The sequence below is a fragment of the Malaya genurostris genome, chromosome 2 (genome assembly GCF_030247185.1).
Source record: "Malaya genurostris strain Urasoe2022 chromosome 2, Malgen_1.1, whole genome shotgun sequence".
Lineage (NCBI taxonomy): Eukaryota > Metazoa > Arthropoda > Insecta > Diptera > Culicidae > Malaya > Malaya genurostris.
In genome coordinates, this window is record NC_080571.1 from 324,233,064 (window position 1) to 324,257,983 (window position 24,920).

General features: G+C 37.7%; 1 protein-coding gene across 4 annotated transcripts in view; it reads left to right on the forward strand.

Moving 5' to 3' along the window:
- LOC131431375 (GTPase-activating protein CdGAPr) overlaps window positions 1-24,920 on the forward strand; it is a 115,537-nt gene that overhangs the window by 69,081 nt on the left and 21,536 nt on the right. For all 4 annotated transcript variants that reach the window (XM_058597054.1, XM_058597053.1, XM_058597056.1 and 1 more), the window contains one exon: window positions 24,326-24,798. In XM_058597054.1, the coding sequence (XP_058453037.1) occupies window positions 24,517-24,798 (282 nt within the window). In that variant the 5' untranslated portion in view covers window positions 24,326-24,516. The remainder of the gene's footprint in view (window positions 1-24,325; window positions 24,799-24,920) is intronic.

The window sequence follows — 24,920 nt, forward strand, 5'->3', positions numbered from 1 at the left end:
ATATGCGTGAAACGATATTATCCTTCATAGCTAGGAGAAGTACCTGGCTTATTTCTTAATATTCAGATGTTGTCAAAATACTTTTTCTTTCCTACCTGCGACGAAGGCATTTTTGCAGTTTGTTTATAAACAAACTCAATACCAAGTAATATCTCATGAGTATAACATAATCTTAATGTGAACAGTGCGGTTTTAACTTTATATTACTATCGTTAAAACATGTTATTTTCTGCAGGTGTGAACATAGTATTATACTATGTTCACACTGGCCGAAAATAACATGTTTTAACGATAGTAATATAAAGTTAAAACCGCACTGTTCACACTCAGAAAAATGGTTTTACCTATCTGCGTTGCCAGGTCATTTTTCCAAAAATATGTAGTCGACGCAAAAATCTATCTGTATCATATCAATATCTCTTCTACATAAGTAATAGAAAAGGTTGAGCGAAAAAAAAGGTCCCACGACAACCTTTTCTCATGTCTATTCAAGCTAAAAACCAAAATCGGTACTTATCTGTGTGATCCGTTAATTATCGGTATTTTGGGAGAACATATCTGTATTGTGATATAGAGGTCAAAAATCTGTATAAATACCGAGAAATCGGTATACCTGGCAACGTTGGTACCAGTTTTCAGTTTTGTTTTATTATGATTACATGGCTACTTTGATGGAAAACTGCTGTTGTTGAACAGCTTGTCAAATGACATAGTCGAAAAGTGAAGGAAAATGCTAGCAGGGTTGTGCTTTACTGACAATTATATCATGTTATTTCGGGAAAACATGTTTTAATGTGACGTTTATGAATATGAAATAACGGAAAAGTAAAACATATTATTTCGCTTAAAACATGAAATCGGAGTTATAACATGTTTTAACTCATAGTGTGAACATAGTATTATTTAAAAGTTTGGACCGTCATAAGAAACTTTTAATTAGTGTGAATTGCTACGCATTATACAAAAAAAAGTTAATACCAAAACGAAAAAATAAAAAAGTAGTCTAGGTTGGGCCACCTGTGATTCTGAACGAAATATGTACTAAAACAATTTCAAATGAACAAACATTGAACTATTTATTGTTATTTTAATTGTAGTTGTAATAGACTATCAATATGAATTTTTAGGTCATTTTTCTAAACAAATGATACAGAAGTTTTGATCCTCATCATCATCAGAAGAATTTTTTTTTTCGGTGGGCAACCTCGTCTAGCAGGTGTATTTGAATCGGATTTTCTCACGTCCGATATTTGACGTTTTTGATGCGTCTTCGAAGCGTCGCGGTTTTTCACGGTTATTCCGAATCTTTTAGGACTGCCAGAAACAAGACAAATGCACAAAACTTTCACAGAACATTCTTCGTGACAAACAATGCACTGAAAAGTTTGCTGTCATTGAGAATAATACTTCCATGATATAACATCGATGGCTGCACGTGCCATATAAAAGAAAAAACCAAGGCCCAATCTATACAGTGGCCCAACCCTGTCGACATTCCCCTATGTTCAAGTCCTTAATTTACTCGATTCTTAACCATTAACATGGCTTTAAGGCTAGTTGATACGACTTGTTGAGTCACTTAAGATGATTCTGCCAATTTCGCTTGAGCAATTCCAGAAATGTATAACAGGTAACCGAATACTCATATATACCGATTAAAATAAAACTTTGCACACATCTTCAATATGACAACCCATTTGTTTTGCACGAATAAAACGACAAATACGACTCAAGAGTAACTTTTGAAAACCTATTTTAATCCACCTAGAGGGGTGGTAAAGCCTTTTCTTGTCTCGCAAACAGTCTCATTATAACATACTTTTTTCATTGAGATAATTTCTGATACGAATTTGGGTTCATAATTTCTAACACAAATTTATGATCGATTCACAAAAGCGAGCTTGAGCGCGGTATCAGCAATAACACAATTGATCATTGGTCTCATTTCTAAAAAATGTAGGGATAAAAAAAACATAATTTGTCGGTTACGTCATTTACACGATTATATCTCCCGAACCGGCAATATATGCGGTTTGATCTTCGAACTTGATCAATGATCTAATAATAGCTTTCAAACGAGTTCAAAATTGTGAAAATCTGTTGAGCCACCTACGAGAAATCGAGCGAAGAGAAAAAAACAGGCTACATCACTTATACCACTGTATCTCCTGAACCAGAAGCGACAGCCAATTGTTCTACAAACTCACACACACTTATACAGACATTTTCCGATCTCATAAAGCTAAGTCGAATTGTATATAACACTATGGATATCCGAGGTTTCCTTCAAAAGACGGGTTTTCCAGCGTTTACCTTTCTATAAAGATTGGAAAAAAAACGGGCGAATTATTTTTTGTATGCACTTTTTCCATATCACTGTAACTCAGAAAGTGTTCACTGTGAAAAAAAATATGCTGAAGAAGAATTGTAGACGAAAAAATTCTACACTGCAAAAAATAGGTCAAAAACTATCAAGAATTAAAATATAACCCGAAAAATAAACAAATAAAAAAAGCGTCACCCAGTTTTTTTTTAATAATTTTATTTTTAACATATACTTAAAACACACATTTCAATAGAATAATGCTAAGGCAATAATCAGACTTTGAAAAGCAAGTAAAACACACATTTGTTGTTAATGTAGTTAGTGTGATTCAAAAAGTTAAAAAGCTACAGCTGAAACAATTTTTATGCATTCTCCAGCTTTTAGTTTCTGATAAAAAAAAAATAGGGGAGACCGGGGTAGGTTGGTCGAGTTTTCCTTTCGGAATTTCTGCTTTCTTTCTGGTTAAACTTTTTGATAAACGGTTTGTTCTATCATGAAGATAGATCTTTTGAGTACATATGTTAAATTTTTCATTCATGAATAAAAATCAGGGGTATGGTTATTAACAATCAAATGTGGAGAAAAAAATCGGTCAACCACCCCAGAGCCGGGGTAGGTTGGCCGAGTTTGAAAATATATGTGAAACACATCAAATACATCGATAGAAGCTTATCAGAGGAAAAAAGTAAGCATGCAAAATTTTGTATTATGCAGGTGCGTAAAAACTCCCCTCTTTACTTTTTAGTTCTAATTATTTCAGACTTAGTTGGGGCAGCATTAGTGAAATTTTTCAGCTTAGCTTTTACCTTTTCCTCCACCAGCGTATGCGCTTACGTTTGGTTTCATTTTTCTCCTCCAAGACCAATTTTAATTTTGTTCGGGTTTGGGTCAATCCTGGCAGGAACTCTAAATGCTGAAAACTTTGACGACATTTAATTAATAGAACATTGAAATCACATTTTTATCGACAACTAGCTGAATTACCCGGCGTTGCTCGGAATTTTTTCGTGAAGGTAAGGCCGAAGTTGTCCTGCTTCGTGAAATACTCTGATTGTAGTGAAACAAAACTTAGTCGGAAACCCGATTGAACAATACTCCGTTCATGTTCATATTGCGAATGATCAGTGTCTCATCTCAGATCTCACAATAATCATAATTTTCATGGTATTCTCGACAAATTGGGTTATTTTTTATATTTGAATCCTTTTGTTAGAAACATTTAAAACACCTTTCTCTCTATAAATATCTTCTTAGTAACCTCCGAATTTCATCTCTATATGTGCTTGTAACGTACTTCCGTACTTCCTCGTTACATTCGATCTACAATACCTTTAGCTTCCATGGCTATAAACACTTGCTACTCCCTACTCTTTATAAAAATTCAATGTAATGACATCATTAATTGCTCAAAATTGTCCATCTGATAATGTTTATTTTAAAACGAAAGGCTGTTTAACATCATAACTACATTCGTACTATAGAATGACGTTTTTATATAATTTATTTTACCAAGGCTTTAACTATTTTCGTCGTTCATCGGGGAGGAAAACCTATAGAATAATGATTCAGTTAATACAAATTTTGTTGTAATCCATCCATCACCTTGAGTCGACAGTTTTCTCAATTTACATAATAGAATGCACATTGATTGTATGATTTCGTTAATTCAGATCAATGTTGAGAATACTCATTCCCCCTCTTGTGAATATTTTTATGAACCTCGCTCAGTTGCTAGAAATATACTGTACTTGTAAAGAAGTACCAATTTTTCGTAAAACACGATCAATTTTCATTTACACTTTCCATGTTCGGCGCACTTACTCCACTCTTTCACCCTCAAAATAACCTTATAATCTTTTTTGATTTAACTTTTCTTTTGTCAGTGAACTTACTACAGATCTCCTTCATGATTACCCTGAGTAGTGTAGAAAGTATCTGTGCTTTTCAAAAAATATCGATTCCCACATTTGGTACATGTGCCAAACTTGGTAAGGATTCGTTTAGTTGTTTCGTAGTTATGCTGAGACTTAAATACACTCGCGTTCATAGGCAGATAAAGTTTATTTTCCCTTAGTTTTTTGAATTTCCCGGCAAATTTGAACCAAATCCTTTGAAATTATTCAAAGCAAAATACGACCTTGAAATTCTTGCCACTCTCTTGTTTTATAAAAAATGGGAGATTAAAATTTATTTTCAAAAACCCCTCCTTCTAGTTTAAATATCGATTCTCTTCAAATTTCGTCATTGACCCTCTCCCCCCATGTTAAGGACACTTGCTACACACTCTTCCCCCTTGAAAATGTGAGCAATGAGTATCTGTGCCAAATTTAATAGCAATCCGCTCAGTAGTTCCGGAGTTGCGCCGTTACAAACATTACATTCCCTTTTTGGAGGGACGTAATACATCCACCCCACACGAATATTCTAAGTTGCGCAAAAAGTATCTATGGTCTTCATGGTTCATGGTATCGATTCTCGTCAAATTAAATAAATTTTTTCATGGCCCCTGTTAAGGATACTTGCTTCGCTCTCTCCTCCATAAAAATACCCTTACAACTATTTCTGAAGAGCAAAAAGCAGCTATGCCAAGTGTGATAGCAATCCCTTCAGTAGTGTCGGAGTTATGCCGTTACACCCCTCTTTTTAAATGCACTTGCCACATTCACTTCCCATATATACCAAAATCATCGATTCTTGTCAAATTTTATGAATATTATTTCATGACGCCTCCTGTTAATGATACTTGGTACGCTTCCTCCCCTATAAAAAAAATATGACTATTTCTGAAGAGCAAGAAATAACTGTACCAAATTTTATAGCAATTCATGCAATAGTTCCGGAGATATGCCGTTACAAACATTACACTCCTTTCTTAAAGGCACTTGCTGCATCCATCCCCCATCAAATTTTATGTACGGTATGCAAAATGTTTCTAAGATCTTCAAAAAATATTGGTTATCATCAAGTTACATGAAATTTTTAATGACCCCTCCTTGTTAATGACACTTGTTACGTTCACTCCTCCCATAAAAATACGCTTATGACCATCTCTGAAGAGCAATAAGCATATGTGCCAAGTTTGATAGCAATCCGCTCAGTACTTCCGGAGTTATGCCATTACAAACATTACACCCCCCTTTTTAAAGGAACTTGCTACATCCACTCCCCATATTATCATATCTTATATACGCAAAATGTTTCTATGGTCTTAAAAAAGTATCGATTCTCGTCAAATTAGACAAATTTATTCATGTCCTCCCCCTGTTAAGACCACTTACTACACTCCCTCCCCCATTAAAATATCCTTACGACCATCTCTGAAGAGCAAGAAGTACATGTGCCAAGTTTGATAGCAATCCGCTAAGTATTTCCGGAGTTATGCCGTTTTAAACATTACACCCCATTTAAAGACACTTGCTACATCCACCCCCCATATAGTCATATCAAAGGTATGTAAAATGGTTCTACGGTCTTCAAAACGTATCGAGTCTTGTCAAGTTATATGAATTTTTCCATGACCCCCCTTGTTTATGACACTTGCAGCGCTCCCTCCCATATAAATATACTCCCTAAACCATCTCTGAAATACAATAAGTACCTGTGCCAAGTTTGGTGGCAATCCGTTCAGTAGTTCCGAAGTTATCGCGTTACAAACATACAAACTTACATCCATTTTTATATATATAGATTTCCAACTTTTAATTATTCAAATTTCTAAATTCTGTTTGTTGATAATTTTAACTTATTTTCTTTATGTTTTTCTCATGTATATTTTTCATTATAATCATTAATGTTAGCATAATATACAATACCGTTCTTTTTCGAACGCGAACATTTTACTAATATCAAAGTGCACATCGCTCTACGCTAACTCAACTCAACTCGGTCAACCAACCCCGCGCACAACTCGGCCAACCTACCCTAATAAATATTTTCGAAAACAATAACGATTAACAAAAATGAAAGTAAGGGTACACTGGAAACCGATATGCCACTTTGTACAGCTTTGAATATACCACGTTTTTGGAAATCGGATGTAAATTGATCCGCGTTACACGAATTATTTTGCATAAACAGAAATATACTCACCAGTGTCGAGAAAAGAACAAACGGGCTCCCGTACAAACGACAACATAAAAACATCTGATATTACATCGATACATGGGTGACATAATACTCCACCAAAATCATTATAGATGTCGCCACTGCGCATAATAGCCTTTTCAGAAAAGCGACTTGGCCAACCTACCTGTTTTTCCATTCAGTCATTGCAAAAACTGAACTTAGTTGTGGTGACTTTACATCAAACCAACTAAAATTGATAAATCGTGCTCAATCGATTTTTAGAAATTCTTTTTTGACACCATTGCTCTACCAACAACAGTTTTTGAGTTACAATAATATTCACATTTCAAATCTCATCCAAGTCAGTCGATAAAACAAAACCGCTTACGTTCGGGACGAAAGAAACCAAGTACAGTATTGTGTAGTGAACAATAGAACGACCTCGAAATGAGTGAACCAAACACGAAAGAATACAATTGTTGTTGACTTTAGGCAGTGCAAAATTCGACTTTCGATACGATAACTTGAAGGTTTGCTTAAGGAGCAAATGCATCTTGACATTAAACGTGTGCATTTACTTCAATGCAATGAGACAAATAATGTTGTTTACATCCAGTTTTTTAAAGAGTTGGATGCAATTCAATTCGCAAAAGACAATAACAATGTGCACTATGTGGAGCACGAGAACATCAAGTACAACATTCCAGTATATACGGAAGATAGTGCTATAGAAGTGCGTGTGCATGATCTTCCCTCAAGCGTCACCGATTCATATATTCGCAAAACCATGTCCCAATACGGAGAGATTCTCTCTATGGAAAAAGAAAAGTGGAAGAATTTTTCCCCGGTATTCTAAATGGCGTACGTTTATTACGCATACACTTGAAGATGCCTACCCGGGTAGGTGTAAATAACAAACAAAGGTCAAAATAATAACAAATTTTACCATCATATCTTGGCTTGATGTTTCTGTGTTGTCAGAGCGATACTTGATATTTTCGTGATATTTCATCAAGGGATCAAGACATTGTACAATATCTGTTCAACATCAAAATTAGTTATAATATCTTATTTCGTTATTGATGAGCTATTTCAAATTCATTAAGTAAATTGACCCAGTAGTTTTATCTTCAAATAAAATACCATTGAATAAACTGCATCAGAATCAGATAAGAGAAATACTTAAGATATTACTCTATTCTAAATGCTAGATTATAAAATAATTAACAAATTCATCTTCTATAAATATTTTGTTCTTGGTTTGATATTACAATGACAGAATTTTTTATTTTGTTGCTATTTTCTCATGCAAGCTTTGATATGATTTTTGATATTTTAACTCTTATTTCAAACTAAACAATGTTAATTTCTACCATTAAGATGTTTGATTTTAATGACAGAATTTGATATTGGTTTGCAAATCACTTCTACCCGGGTATACCTTTCCATGTGATTTTCGGTCAAGATACAAGAATTCCGTGCAAATCACTTGTTACCTACGACAATCAGATGGCCACATGTCAATATTGCCAAAAAGCTGTTCACTACGGTAAACCATGTGATAAACTGGACAAGGAGACAACCACACCAAAGGACAACGGTGCTCCCTTCACACCAACCCCAAGCAACCCCAGTACACCTGTGACAGCCACCAACAACAATGAAGCATCCCCTTCAACGAATCCAGCATCATCCCCTATAGAACAAAGTACACCAGCTACAGTTAACAACTTACCCTCCAACCAACCAGCAATTGCAACCAATATACAACAAGGTGCATCTACAGCAACTAGCAATGAAAAGAAGACGGAGATCGACAACAATACCATCGATGCGACAATGGATGACGAGACGAACCACGAACGAAGTGCCCCTCAATCCTCGCAGGAGGGAAATAGAAGCTCCTCTCCCTCTAGAAAAAGGGTGACAACGAGATTCAACTAAAAAAAATTAGTAAAAAACTCGGCTCAATCGGCCACGCGAAGCTTGTACGCAAATTGGCCTGAATAAAAATATCTTTCAAATATAAAAAAAAAATTTTCATGAAAAATTCATACTACCTGTTTAAAAATCAGTGTTGAGTCAAATTGGTATCTACATCCGTGCAAAACAAATGGTTTGTTATACTGACGTTATGTGTGTAAAGTTTCATACACATCGAATTACGTAATTTCTGATGACTTACTTACTTTATGGAATTGCTCGTTTAGTACCTTTAAAAAAGGGTAAGATACATACTTACGGTACATTTAAAAGTACCACAAAATTTAAGTATTGATTGTTTTGTGTTGGTGTCTAGATCCACTCAGTATGGTTTTGCACGTTCAGCACTCTATGGCATACACAAACGCAGAAAAGTGAACAGCTGTGCACTCAGCCTGTGCGCAATAGCATAAACCAGCAAGAAAAGAGAAACAACATTTCAATCGGGAAAATGTATCTCCCGTACGATAACTACGTGTTCTGCCTGTGATAGTGACTACACAGTCATTGATTATAAACTATGCAGCGCTGAGCAACGGTAGCAGTAGCATCATGTTAAGCCAACGAGAAGAAATAAATGCACAGAAACTAAAACCGAAATAGAGCATAACTGGTTGGCAGCAAAAAGAGAGAAAATATTTGCACTACCCTCATATTACTGCTTGCATCTCGCGACATCAGAACTCGTTCCACATCCGCCAAATGCAAAACAACACCATCAACAGCCTGCTGGCATTCCGAACACCGACTATAAAATAAAGTTCGAGACGTGAGTTCATTCAAATCGATTATACGACCTCCCTTTTCCTAGCCTTGCCAGGATGAAAAAAGGCAACTTATTGCATTGGGTTTATGTTCTCCCGGACTCGTTCTGTGGGTTATTTATGTCACGACGGGGTTCACACGATGGGTAATAGGAAGACAGAAACCAAACACTTCCTTGCTGCCACTAGAGTTGGGGTGTTGCACTGAGCTCCTTTTTGACAAACATATTTTATCTTGGTTCTTATTTGGGATCCGTTTTTATCGGAACAGAAAAGTCGATGGCTCATACACTATCGTAAATACGTTGACTTCGAGAAAATCAATACTTCAAGTTGCTCATATTCTGCCGAAACTTCGGAATTTTATGGACTCCAAAATAATGGATTCTAAATAAGTACAGTTAGCTTAGGCACTGTCATTTCTATAATTATTTACCCGGGCTAGCAGCGCGATGAATCACTATTTCAACGTCTACTGAACTCATAATTTAGTTTATATAAGTCAACCGACGATCGGTAAACAAAACAATGATGATGCCATAAAAGCTGTCACATCTAAATTGGCACGGTTAATTCATAAATAACAAGATTGAAATTGGGCTCCACCCAAGTCGTCGAAATCATAGGACGTGGTCAATTCTATCTTAAAAGTTGTACTGCGTTGCACGGGATAACAGAATATGGTGAATCCAAGGCTTGAAACGGGATAGTCGAATTCATTGGTCTGGCATTTTTCCGCTGACGCCATCGATGGCGTCGTTGTCATTATTGTCGAGTCATACGCGAACTGTCTCTGACCTCACTCACTGTGTGTGTGTACACTTGAAGGAATGTTCGAATAGTGGAAAATCCTTTGAGTTCCAGCCGCAGCTCTGCGACGGAATGATACGATTGTGTGCTGCCTGTGTATTTGTGTCGTCCTTCTCCGGACACAACAAGTGCCATACGGCAATGCTAGAGCAAGCTTTTTGGTGCCAAACGTGCCGACCGTTTATCCGTTATCTTGACGCCATCGACGAGAAAAACGGTTCGACTTGACTTGGTCCACTTTGCTTGCTTTAGTTGCCTGGCCGGTAGCTTTCACTCGTTCTACATGAGCGAAAGCGAAATGAGGAGTCGGTTGCTGCTTTGCACGTTCCATCCATATTAATCCAGGCCAAGCTGATGGAGGAATTCGCAAAGCACATGTCATCGTCAGACAATGTTGGGAGACATTGTTTGAATGCAAACAACAAGTAAAAAGTCAAATGCGAAAATCGATTCCTCGTACACACATTTTATTTGAAGGCTTTCTGAGTAAATGAAATCAAATTGTGACAGACTTTTGTCGACACAGAGGATTGTTTGGTATGTACATAACAAGTTTCGTCATTTAGGTCGTATTGTCCATGAAACCTCACATCCACTCTATGACTGAGTAGAGTTGTTTTGAGAAATCCTTTGAAGTTTGTTTTTTCATTTACCATAACACTAGAATGGAAGATGTTAGTCGAAGTTGAAAGTGAAAACTAATCGTAAATATGAAATAGTAAAAGAAAATCAACCTACCTTGAAACATTGTTCTATGTTTATCATTTTGCCGGGTATCTTCAGCGAGGACAACACCGTAATCTATTCGTTGCAAATATTCAAGTTAAATTTGGGACACTTTTTTTCAGTGTAGATATTGAATTATTTTACGGATCGCTGAAGCGTTTCACTTGTAAGACAACAGAAACTCTCGATTTTATTTCGTGCTACAACACGTTTACATTCTTGTTACATTCGGTAAAATGACGTCGAATAAAGTGGAAGTACGCCAAATCATTTTGTACGAACGGCTGCAATATCCGACTTTATTGGTACGTGATTTTGCCAAGAAACGGAAACTAACGAAAAGTACCGTATCATAGGACAATAGACAGCTTTCACATTCCATCCAAGTCAGTCGATAAAACAAAACCGCTTACGTTCGGGACGAAAGAAACCAAATACAGTAACAGTTCGGCTGAAAAGTTCGTATCGTTTAATAGAAACACACATTTTTTTGCCAGAATTCGTTTTTATTATTCAACATAATTGCCATCAGAGGCGATACAGCGATTATAGCGATCTTCCAACTTTTCGATACCATTTTTGTAGTACGATTTGTCCTTTGCCTCAAAATAGGCCTCAGTTTCAGCGATTACCTCTTCATTGTTTCTAATTTTTTACCAGCGAGCGTTCTCTTGAGGTCTGAGAACAGGAAAAAGTCACTGGGGGCCAAATCTGGAGAATACGGTGGATGAGGGAGCAATTCGAAGCCCAATTCGTTCAATTTCAGCATGGTTTTTATCGACTTGTGACACGGTGCATTGTCTTGATGAAACAAAAATTTTTTCTTCTTCAAATGAGGCCGTTTTTTTTTAAATTTCGTCCTTCAAACGCTCTAATAACGCTATATAATAGTCACTGTTGATGGTTTTTTCCTTATCAAGGTAGTCGATGAAAATTATACCATGCGAATCCCAAAATACTGACGCCATAACCTTACCGGCCGATTGTTGAGTCTTTCCACGCTTTGGGTTCGGTTCATCGCGTGCAGTCCACTCAGCTGACTGTCGATTGGACTCCGGAGTGAAGTTATGGAGCCATGTTTTGTCCATTGTTATATATCGACGAAAGAAATCGGTTTTATTTCGATATAACAGCTCCAAACACTGCTCAGAATCATCAATTCGTTGTTGTTTTTGATCGATTGTGAGCTTACGCGGCACCCATTTTGCACAAAGCTTTCTCATATCCAAATATTCGTGAATAATATGTCCAACACGTTCCTTTGATATCTTTAGGGTGTCAGCTATCTCGATCAACTTCACTTTACGGTAATTGAAAATCATTTTGTGGATTTTTTTCACGTTTTCATCGGTAACAGCCTCTTTTGGACGTCCACTGCGTTTATCGTCTTCGGTGCTCATATGACCAGTACGAAATTTTGCAAACCACTTACGAATTGTTGCTTCGCCCGGTGCAGAGTCTGGATAACACTCATCAAGCCATTTTTTGGTATCGGCGGCACTTTTTTTCATCAAAAAGTAGTGTTTCATCAACACACGAAATTCCTTTTATTCCATTTTTTTCACAATAACAAAAGTAGCTTCACTCAAAATGCAATATCTCACAAACTAATAATCAGACAGCTGTCAAATTTATACACGTATCTTTTGAAGGTTGGTACTAACTGAAAATGGTATGGATTTAATTCTAGTGGCGCCCTCTCATAGAAACGACACGAACTTTTCAGCCGATCTGTTATTGTGTAGTGAACAATAGAACGACCTCGAAAATAAGTGAACCAAACGAACAAAAGCTACCGCCGACACGAAAGAATACAATTATTGTTGACTTCAAGCAGTGCAAAATTCGACCTTCGATACGAGAACTTGAAGGTTTGCTTAAGGAGCAAATGCATCTTGACATTAAACCTGTGCATTTACTTCAATGCAATAAGACAAATAATGTTGTTTACATCCAGTTTTATAAAGAGTTGGATGCAATTCAATTCGCAAAAGACAATAACAATGTGCACTATGTGGAGCACGAAAACATTAAATACAACATTCCAATATATATTAAAGATAGTGCTATAGAAGTGCGTGTGCATGATCTTCCTTCAAGCGTCATCGATCCTTACATTCGTAAAACTATGTCCCAATACGGAGAGATTCTCTCTATCGAAAAAGAAAAGTGGAAGAACATTTTCCCCGGTATTCTAAATGGCGTACGTTTGTTACGCATGCGCTTGAAAAGGCCTATACCTTCTTATGTAACTTTCGGTCAGGATACAAGAATCCCGTGCAAATCACTTGTTACCTATGACAATCAGATGGCCACATGTCTATATTGCCAAAAAGCTGTTCACTACGGTAAGCCATGTGATAAACTGAACAAGGAGACAACTAAACCAAAGGACAACGGTGCTTCCTTCACACCAACCCCAAGCAACCCCAGTACACCTGTGTCAGCCACCAACAACAATGAAGCATCTCCTTCAACGAAACCATCAGTACCCGCTATAGAACAGAGTACACCAGCTGCAGTTAACAACTTATCCTCCAACCAACCAGCAACTGCAAACAATGTACAACAAGGCGCATCTACAGCAACTAGCAACGAAATCAACAACAATACCACGGCAATGGATGACGAGACGAACAAACTGCCCCTCAATCCTCGCAGGAGGGAAATGGAAGCTCCTCTCCTCATAGAAAAATGGTGACAACGAGATCCAATACAAAAAAATTATCTAAAAACTCAGTTCAATCGGCCACGTAAAGCTTGTACGCAAATAGGACTGAATAAAAATATCTTTTAAATAATAACAAAAAAAAGAGAAGGATTTCAAATTCCCGAAGAAGTTTCGTTTTTACCGCTCCTATCAATGAGGATGTGTACGAGAAGGAATGTCTGCAAAAACGGATGCTAAGCCTCTCCCCGCCTCTCCAAATCTCTACACGCCTCTCAAACTCTTTTTTGAAAGGATTTGGCATTTTGTCACTTTGTGAAATCGGTCCTGGAATGGTATAAGGTACAAGAGAGCTTTGAGTAGCTCAGCAATCGTTTATGGGCTCTTGCGTTCGAACTTGTATACAATGGTGATAGACTGCTTTTAAAAAAATCTGTGCTTGGTTGGATGTCTGTTCTCTGTGCTTAAACTTACTTTTACCGTTTTTTCATTGAGCATTGCCATCCAATCGAACAATAAATGTGCAAAAATTAAAAAAAAAATCGGGCACTCTTCAATCCATAACTCCGGAACCACATCTCAGGTCTTGCAAAAAATTCAACAGCTATCATTGAGGTAATTAGACAATGAGATTCAGATTGGTCATGATTTCAACTACTTTATTTCACTCTTTTGTATGTTGTGAATTAAAAATGTGCTACATATGCGATTATTCGTTACAAAGGACACTTTCCTGATATTTCAAGTTTCATGTAATATACAGGAAAAAAACGTGTTCCGAAATCATCGTTTCATTAATATATTCCACCTTAATGAAATGTTTGCATCAAATGGATTTGAATATGAAAATGACGGGTGGGTAATACAAGAGGTATCTCCGGATGACGTGAATTTGAATAAATCTGATACGCTTTTATCATACTTCCGACTATCGATTGCCACTATAGTTGATTTTTCAGGTTGATCTGTTATCCGTGGATGCGATACTGGTAATAAATATTGATAGCGAAATTTCTGCTAGTGATGAGAGTAATGATTACTAACTCGGTGCAAAAATTGTCGGACGAGGTATTGTACTCGTTGCAAATTACATTAATACGGACGCTAGGCACTGCAATTTTTTTAGAGCTATCCTTAAAAAAAATCAAATGTTTTGCATAATAAAAAGTATCATTCGAACGACAGTTTGTAATTTTTTCGTGGAAAAATATATAAAAATAAGCCGGTGAAGGAGTATTTTTGAGGACGCTTCATAGAAATAATGATTTACGGAGTCCGCTGTATCTCAGCGCAAACTTGTTAGAAGTCAACCAATCAAAGCAGCAGGTTTTTGTTTGATTTTTTTAATTTTTAGAATTTTTGGTGGTTGTTATAAGTCAAAGCTTCGATTTTCACGAAAAATGAGTCGTTTTTTAGCTGTAGAACCTCCCCGAAGTAACGAAAAACGAGAAAGAAAACGTGAGGTCCAGTGTTTTACATATTTTACATGTAGAAAAAGTGTGCGATATTTGAAAAAAAATGGTGAAATATTTCTTTCTACCCTTGAAAAAAAAAGTCTAGAAATGTGTTACTATAAGAAAAAACAAAGCAAAAAATAAATGATCTTTCAAAAGCATTAGACCCTAACCGTCCCTTAAAAAATCGGGTAGCACTCTTCAATCCATAACTCTGGAACCACAACTGTGGTTTTGCTGAAATTTAACAGCTATCATTGAGGTATTTAGGCAATGAGATTTTGTTTTTTTTTCAACAACTTCATTTCACCCTTTTGTATGTAGTGTCTTGCACTGGAATCACAGAAAATGGAAGGTTTAAAATAAACTTTTCTTCATTTTTGCGGTTTTTACGCGGGTTTTCACAATTACGCGTATTTCAGATTTGCGAATATTCAAGGTTGTCCGGTATCCTGGTTTTATCTTAGAAATGCATGAAACGTCGAGATTTTGTGTTATCCCGAATTTTGTTTAGTCAACTCTCTGACACTTAGAAATATGTTTCTGAGAATACACCAGATTTCGACGTTTCTTGCATTTCTGAGACATTTGGCATTAGAAAAAAATGTCAATTTTTCCATCTCAAAATTCTCACAGATCCTAATTCGATTTTTAATTTCTTTTTTTTTTTAGATTTCTCCATATCTCGACATTTCATGCAGTTCTAAGGCATTTGGCATACAAAAAAAGTCTTCTTTTTTGCGGTTTGTACGCGGATTTCCGAAGTTACGTGTTTTTTTTGCGCTTTACGCGGTACGTAAAGCGAAGAAAGAGATAAAAATGATCACCAAAAACTTGTTCTTAGTAGGATATTTTTGAAACCCTCATGGAATAAATAAACACATATTAGCTATGGCTTTGTAAAGTTTGTAAAGTTATTCAACCTTCTCACCTAGGGTGAATGCCCGCATCTTGGACTTGACCCATTGAATTCTGTGCAATACTCAAGTCATATTTCTCCCTCACGTTCATCCGCTATTGCTTGAAATCTTTGTCGTTTTTGGACACTTTCTCAGTTTTCCGAAGCTTTTCCTTCATAATCATTGGCTCCGTATCACTTGATCACCGGTTTCACGTAACGGCACGATGCCAGATCTAGACAAAACAGAGTGTCTCCCAGAGTGGAGCCGGAGGAAGGGCAACAGGTACTGGGGGAGACATGTTTCGTTATACATATTCGGCCGTTGATAGTGCTGGCCGTTATATACAGCTTGCTGAATTTACCGCATCTACAGATCGCCTGCCACACCAAGAACTTCTTGGCACTTTCTTTTTTCGAAACATCTCTGGAACATTCTGGCGGGACTAGCCGATGAGAAACTTCATACTAGGGATCTGCTTGGCGTCCGCTTTAATGTACGTCTCGTTGTCGTCCATAACGTTGCATTTCGGCTGAGCCAATCACTCGCAGTACAGCTTCCTGGCCCAAGATTAGGCCATCGTATTCTGTTTATTGGTTAGATCCCCGCGCCTTTGCCTGTTGGATGAAACAGACGAATCAAATCAAATCAAAACCTTTTCAAATGGTTCGGATTGTGCTCGAAATAAATCCATTTTTTGCAACACGGTCGAATGGTCGATTCCCAACTTTTTTACGATCCACCTGTGGGATTGGCCTGGATTTTTCACTGCTGCGTATACACTTTGTTGTTGAAGCACTTCTTACTTGGAAGCCATATCTATAATCATCTTGGCAGACTGTAACGAAATTGTTCACATGTAAATAATACACTCTAAACAAAAATTACGTCATTTTTTACGCTTCTAATAAAAAGTTTGTGTTGTATTTTTCTCGAGTACAATTCTTTAGATGATTAAAGATATCATGATAGTACACTTTTATTTAGGTTTCTTCTCTTACAACGAAGAAGAAAGAATGACAATATATATAAGTACTCTTAAGTGCTTACCAAACTTATCGTGCAAACCCATTCTTGTTATAAATCGAAAATTATCACTATGGTGCGGTAGATTATTAGAGACTTGTTCTCGACACATTACAACAAAAACGTACAAAAAGCAAAGAAAGGAGAAAGTCTCAAACACACATTTATGAATTTATATATACCCTTTCCTGTATCGGCTCGTTTTCCCGTCAGACGAGAAAAAAAATAAAAATATGTTTATAATGCCACAGCTCACGACTATTAGACGGCAACCGCCCAGTGAATGTTTTATGCTGTGCTATAAACATCCAAGCAAAAATTACTGCCCTGTGACAACCAAACGTGGCGGGTTTGGTAAGAAAAAAGCATCCTCATCATGAAAAAAAAAGTAAAACATCTTTCACTTTGGTTTTTTTTCTTACTTTAAACTTGCAGCGGACGCGACCGTGTGGGAAGTGCAGATCGCCGGTAAACGGGCGGCGGCATGATCGACGAACACCATTCAAGGCAAATTCAAAACTTTTCACCCCGACGGATTGACTTGATCATGCCACGTCCATTTTCCGCCGCGCGTCACGTCCATTCTCAACGACGACAATAGCGGTGCCGATACATAAAGTGGCCAAGATGACGACAGGCGGTGGCAGGTTGTTGTTCGTTTGTTTGAAAATCGAAAGTTAAAGGGATCACTGACTGTGAACGTGAAATCACCAATTTGCCATTATCCGCTATTTTTTTTCTACACGCCCATCCGTAGCTCGGAGAAATTGACAACGACCTTTAGTTTTTCGAATGTAATATAGAGAAAAGGAATGTCGCGCTTATTAGACATTACTTTCGAATACGGAATTAATTTTTTTTCAAAACCTGAAAAGCGTCAACGAATTTACGCGCTTTCTCGCCGGCGTTCTCACCGAGGTCACGGTCAAATCAACTAATAAAACTGTCAGAGATTTCCATCCAATCAGCGCACGCTACCCAAAATTGATGGTAACGTGACACCATAAAGCGAATCTTGCTGCGCAGATTCGTCTGTCTCTCACGGCTTTGTTTCTTCGGATTGTGTTTATTTCGAAGGCGAAACGCTGTCGGTTGCAATCAACATCAATTTGACACCATCAGACGAGTTAGTAAGACAATGTGGTCGTAATCTGCCACGTGCTGAGAATCACTCGGTACGTGATAAAACGTATAACTAGCTTCATTTATATATGTTATTTGTTCTTTAAACATTTTATTCATCTAATCAAATAATTAGACTTTTTAACTAGAACTTGCTCTGCTGCTTGCTATTTCGAACCTTGCAGGCTTGCTAAACGAAACTCAATTATGTCGAGCTTCATATAAACTGATATCTTTCGCAAATTCCTTACGATCCTACCTTTGTATCAATTTCGAGCTGTTTCCCAGCTGCAACGAAAAACGTATATTTTTCACCTGAGGTTTAATGCACATTTTTGCCACAAGCAATGCGTTTCTGAACACTAATGATTACCGCCGGTAGCACCAGCCTTCAATACAAATTCTCAAACTACACCACCAGTGCCCAACTGACTTCAGTGCGAAATTTGCATATGTATATTATTAGTAGGAAATTCCTCGACGTACATGGCTGCTGTCGCTTGAAATGCTTCTATCCTAAATACCAATTTAAAGTGATACGTGATTATTTAATTGATGGTTTATCATTTTGTCGAACCGGTTTCATGCCATTTAGTAGCTTACCATTGCAAATGAACCACCGGGCGCTATACAAATATGGATGCAATTAATTGAGTATTTAAAAATGCTGTACCACGTTCATAGTGGACTCTCGGTTTTTTTTTGTGGGAAGGTAACCAAAAAAAGTTGATGAGTGTCCGGTTCTGTCCAACTTAAGAATGAATCCATTTTCTGTGTCATCAATATATTCGTCTCGAAAATCATTTTGTCAACAACTTATGGTTCAAGTGGGTCCTTCTTCGATGAAAGCGGCTTCCGAATTGGATAACCTACAACAACGAAACTGTAACAGATAACAACAGATTACTCATTTTCAAGTACACACGGTGAGCCCTGAAGATTTACGTACGTTTCAGAGTCAATGAGAGAATAAATAAAATTCTCTCATATACAAAGCAAAACATTACAAATTTATTATAATTTTCAAATAACACAGATCTGTTGATACAGGCAAGAACGCTTCGGATGTAATGTTGTCATACAGGTCTATTCGGGAAAGGGGTTGGCAGTGTTGAAACAGTATTTACAATTTCAAGACTCGACGTAAATAAACTTAATGTTAATCAAAAGGGTTACTGTCATACCATGGATCATGAGGAGCGGAAAACGGAACTGCCCCCAGAGCGACCAGAAAAATCACTACCATTAAAGTAAATATATTCTGTCACGGTAAGTCGCTGCTCGTCATATGGGTACGGGCAGTGCGCCCAAAAAAATATGCTACGGATTTACTTTTAATGTGGAACACATTTTGGTTTCTATATAAAGGAGCAAATAAGAAACTCAAAAAAATACACGAAGAAATGTGGTCAGGTTTTGAGAAATTATAGCTCAGTCAATTTTGTATCAATTATTAATATTATGCCACCATTTCATTCGAAATATTTCTACGTATTGATTTGAATGTTTATAGCCATGTATTTTTAATTGTATATCATTGAAATGTCGATTAAATGCTAGCAGTGTCCAATTTTGTCTGCAAAAAATCTTCGGCATACCGGATTTCCCTGCCATAGTCGACGGTTTTAAAAGAGTAAGCGATATATCAAAGGGAAAGCATCGCTCTGATTGATCAATCGATGCTTAAGCGAAGCTGTTGGAAGCACGCGAATCTATAAATACAAGCAAAATTATAGCTAACGTTTCAGTCCTACTAGTACCATGCTAGAGAAAGGTTGTTGCTAGTAGGGATGTCGGGAATTTCAAATTACTCGATTATTCAATAATGGAGTAAAATTTTGAAACAAATCAATTGGAATTTATTCTATTATCTGGGTTATTAATTGATTACTCGATTATTCGTTCGATCATTACTATGGGATTTTTTTAATTATTCGATTAGCTCAATAATCGAATATTAGCTATTCGATTAAATATTACTCGATTATCTGGGTTATTAATCGATTATTCAATTAATCGATCAATATTACGACATCCCTAATTGCTAAACAGCAAGACAAAAAGCGCCATAAAACCATTTGAAGCTTAAATTGGTATGCTCTGATCTTGTGTCATGCAAGTTCGGATGAAATTCCATGTATTGTCGTTTCGCCTGAGAAATTGACAACTACCTCAGGGTAAATTTTGAGTGCATAAGATATATTTCTGATTTATATCAGATGTACTCGATTGATTATGATAAAAAGTTTATCGCTTCAACCGAAATCGCAGAATGGTAGTAATGGTAGAGGAACGCTATAAAAATAACTGCTTACATACAAAACTTGAACACAATCTTGACGAAGAGAGGCTTAAATATCGATATTCGTATCGTAAGCATGTACAGACATATAATTGCATACATTTGGGATATTGGTGTAATCTCGTTTGCTACAAAACAAATACAAATCACGACAAATAGAGTCTATATTCTGGGTTCGCGTGTTCGGTGTTGGTTCCTAATAAAGATCAATCTAAGCAGACTCTCGTGCATTTGCGGATTAAAAAATGTGACGATTATTTGAAAATGTCGATCATTAGAAATTTTGGTTGCCTTGTTCCACATCAATGGCTCGAACAACCCCTTGTAGTTTTTACTAAGAAAATTGATTCGGTATTCATGTTATTAGTCGGGTCACCACGCAATATCATCAATTCTTCGATTGTCATCAATTTCAATATCCTTTGCTTAAATCTCGTGCATAATTTATTATCCAACTTTTAGCATCAAATGAAGACAGTAAAAACAATGTAGAAATAATTTCTAGTACCCAAACGGGGGTTGAAAACACATTAACATGGTAAAATTAATTGGTGATTATGTGTGGTGTGCTCTCTTGCGGGATGATGCCACAAGGGCAAAACAGAAAATTGAGCAACCTAGCAGCAGTTCTAAATTTAACATGTACGAAGGTTCTGTTCCATTAGGATGCTTTCTGTGTTGTGTTCCACATTCGATGACTTACTTTCCTATGGGGCGCTTTTTCAGAATCGACCCTCTGAGAGAGTGATAATTAGATCAGATAGGTCTTTTTTTTACACAAATGTAGCATTTTCTTCATACATACGGATAAAATTATTCGTCACGGTTTCCAAGGAATTCTCGAATTTTTCCTGTAACACGGCTCATTAGGCGGCGCACATGTTCTTCGTCCATCGTTTTAGCTATCTTTTTCCACCAGGTCGTCATCTGATTGATGTCTTTGACAACCTTTCCCTTTGCCTTGAGTCTCCTCTTCATGATTGCCCAGTATTTCTCAATAGGCCGGAACTGGGGGCAGTTGGGTGGGTTAAGGTTTTTCGGAACAAACTGGACCCCTTTCTCTGCATACCATTCTTGAACGACTTTGCTGTAATGACAGCTTGCCAAATCTGGGCAAAACATTACGGGATGGTCGTGGGATCGAATGAACGGCAAAAATCGTTTTTGGAGACACTCTTTTTGGTATAGTTCCGATGTCATTGTCTTATTTGTAACGAAAACTTTCTTATTTTTGCCACAGCTGCAAATGCCCTGCCAAATCATAAATTTTCTTGCAAATTTGTCGGCAAAAACAAATTTAAATTTGGCTGGAAATTCCCCCCGAGCCGTTGCCAAGTAAAATTTTTGACCTGGGTTTTGCCCGAAGTCAGCCTTAACATAGGTTTCATCGTCCATCAGAAGACACCCGTCGAACTTGGTCAGCACCTGGTCATATAGTTTCCGAACACGAATTCTGACCACACTATTCTGTTTTATGGTCCGATTTGGCTGTTTGCTAGCTCGATACGACTTGATTCCTTACCGGAGTCGAGTTCTCCTCACGGTACTATGGGCAGCACCGAATTTTCTGGCCAAATCATCGTCCGACAGATTAGGGTTCCTCTTAATCGTCTTCAAAATCTTACCACGCAGTTTCCGGTCGACAGTTCCACTCCAACGATTGGCTTGAGGCTTCCGAATCGTCATCAATGTTTCCTTATACCGTTTGATAACGCGCCATGCGGTATTTCTGGGCAATTTCAGCTATTTAGCTAGCCTAGATGCAGACCATAATGGATTTTCCAAATAACTGTGCACAATTTTTTCCCTTCTTTCGACTTCCATGTTGATTGTTTACAAAGTACAGTCGATTTGCGGAATGTCAAATGATACGTGAAGCTGACATAATTCCCGACACGTGGGCGCCAAGAACTTCCAAATCCGTCCACCAGGAGCGCCACAATATGAAAAAAAGTTTGTTCCAATTCTAAATGAAGCAAGCTTTATCACCCGGTAATTCCAGATCCGGAAGTGGGAATCGAATAAAAATCAGGAGTTTAGGGGGTACAAGACCTTTCATTTGAATCTAAGTTCATAAAAATCGGTTCAGCCATCTCATAAATAAACATACACAGATACAGCATACACACCTACAGACATCTTGTGTACTCGACGAACGTCCAATGGTATATGACACTCTACACTCCGGGCCTCGATTCAATAGTCGGTTTTCACAGTGACTGCATAACCTTTCTGTATGAGTAAAAAAGTAAAAACATAAAAAAATCTTCCTCATTTGACTAATAACTAATGCCATTTGTAGTTCATGGTACTTGATAGACATACGAAACGACTATACCTGTTTCCTGATTCAGGTTCCGAAAGTACTTTAGTACCTACTTCGTTTTCTCAAAGATGACAATCAGCCTGAGAACTAATTCAATTTCAAGAAATTTTCTTTCAAGAATCAAATAAAAGTATTTTGAAGAATTGTCCCGTCTCCGGAACATGACCGAACGAATTGTACATTTCCAGGATAGTCGAAAGCCGCCGTTCTCCAATCGCTCCGTACTCTCGCTGCGTGTGCGTATTCTTCGAAAACGCACACCCAACTTCTTCCACAGCTCTACGATCCACACCAATGATATCAATGTCATCCGCAAAACCAATGAGCATGTGAGACTTATTGATGATGGTTCCGTTTCTCTGCACGCCGGATCTTCGTATCGCACCTTCGAGCGCTATTTTGAACAACAAATTTGAGAGCGCGTCGCGCTGCTTCGATCCATCTAACGTCACGAAAGTATCAGATGTCGCACGAATCAGTCTAATTAGCTTTTTCGGAAAGCCATGTTCTAACATGATCTGCCACAATTCGTTTCGTTTCATTGAGTCATACTCCGCTTTGAAATCTACAAACAGATGTTGAGTTCGCAAATTGTACTCCTAAAACTTTTCGATAACTTGTCGTAATCTGGTCCGTCGTTGAACGTCCTTTTCGAAAACCGCACTAGGTTGATTAAAACAAGTTTCATTCAGACGACATAAAATACATGAGCAGATAATGGAAATCTATAAAGTGTAGTTTCTTCAATTGTCATAAACATTTTCAATGAAAGCGAAAGTGACGCTTTTAATCTCGTTCGTCGGCTGCTTCATCTGTTAGCTGTACACACTAAGAAAAGTTTACATCTTTATAGATGCACATAAATGGAGCGTCGCGGTTCACTTACATTCACGATTCAAAACATGTAAAGATAAGTCATATCAGTAACTTCACAGTTAATGTAGCGTAAGCTTACATCGATATAGACGCGAAGTTTATTTTTAAATGTTAGTAGATGTAATATTGTGTCATCACCGAAGAAATTATGGCATGTTTGAATTTACGTCAAGCGTAAATTTCATTTTTTTTAAGAGTGTAGGTTTAGACTCGAACTGCCACACAAACTTCCTTCGCGTAGACAACACCGCACACCTGGCAACACTCCCTTGGGTGCGTTTCTGGTAAACAGTCTATTAAATATGCATTAAATCACACCGGTGTGCAAAAGCACCGAGTGGCTCAAAAATGAATCCCGGGGTGTCGGTCGCATTGCATATATGCATATGCATATACGAGTGTCGTAGCATCGAAACATTCTTCGTTGGTCGCAACGACCGTACCCTAGAGTTAGCAGTACAAACACAATCAAAGTGGAACTGGTAGATGAACAATCTGCAGGAGTTGGATTTGGTTCGGTCTTTGCCTGTAGGTGATAAAGACAGTGGCACCATCATCAAACTACGTACTTACTTCGTATTGGATTCAGCCGACCGTGAAAAAAGTAAACACCGATGCCGGAGGTTATTTAGTGGATTTACTCAATTCATGGGGCTTCGATGCATATCAGGATAGGCAGACAGACGACGAATAGATAATGCAAGAGTTCGTTCGCTTACTGATGAACCTGATTTGCAATCAGCGTGAATCGGTTTTCTCCCTCGGGCGGCTAGCTAAAAGAAGCATAGTGTTATTTTTTTTTCTTTTTCAAAATGAACAAAAGTGTTTGATTGCCTTTTGATAGTATAGCATATAGCATTCACATTACCCCTCATTCGAAGATACTTCCGGTGTTTTCGCTTATTTAGATTAAACCTGTTTCAATGTATACAAAAGACAACTTTATTTATGGGATCTTTTAATGCTTTCTCTTTGCAGAATTAAACACCAGTAAAGATGTGTCGCTTGCGAAGTGACGCAATCGGTGCCGGACATCCGCTTCACTGGAGGACAGCGGCACTGTAGCTGCGTATCGCCAGCTATTTTCCTCTGTCGAAAATAAAAATCCTTTGACCGTCAAATGACAAATCTATCAAGACGCATTCAGTGAGACACGGGACAGCCAGACAATGATGAGTCATTCCAGTAAGCACTATCAGTTTTCCGGAGCCACTGGCACCCACTCGGAAGCTGGCGGCAGCACCGGCGGTGTCATCATCAAATTATCCGAAAAGCCACGCACCGTCAGCGATAGCGAGTCGGAGATCAACTACGACATGTTCAACAGCAGCGTGACGTCCGAGTGTGGCGGTTCGTCGTCGGTGATGAACACCTCGCAGATTTCGAATGTGTCCTCCGATTCGACACACATCAAGAGTGCAAATTTGACGCGGTCGCAGAACCTGGGAGGAGTGAGTATATGTATTTTTTTTTTTGTTTCACTTGCCTGGTAGCGGTGTGAAAAGTAGACACCTCGACGCCTGTATGTTTCTTTCTGTGTTTCCGTCGTCTCAGTTCTGATTTGTTCCAAATT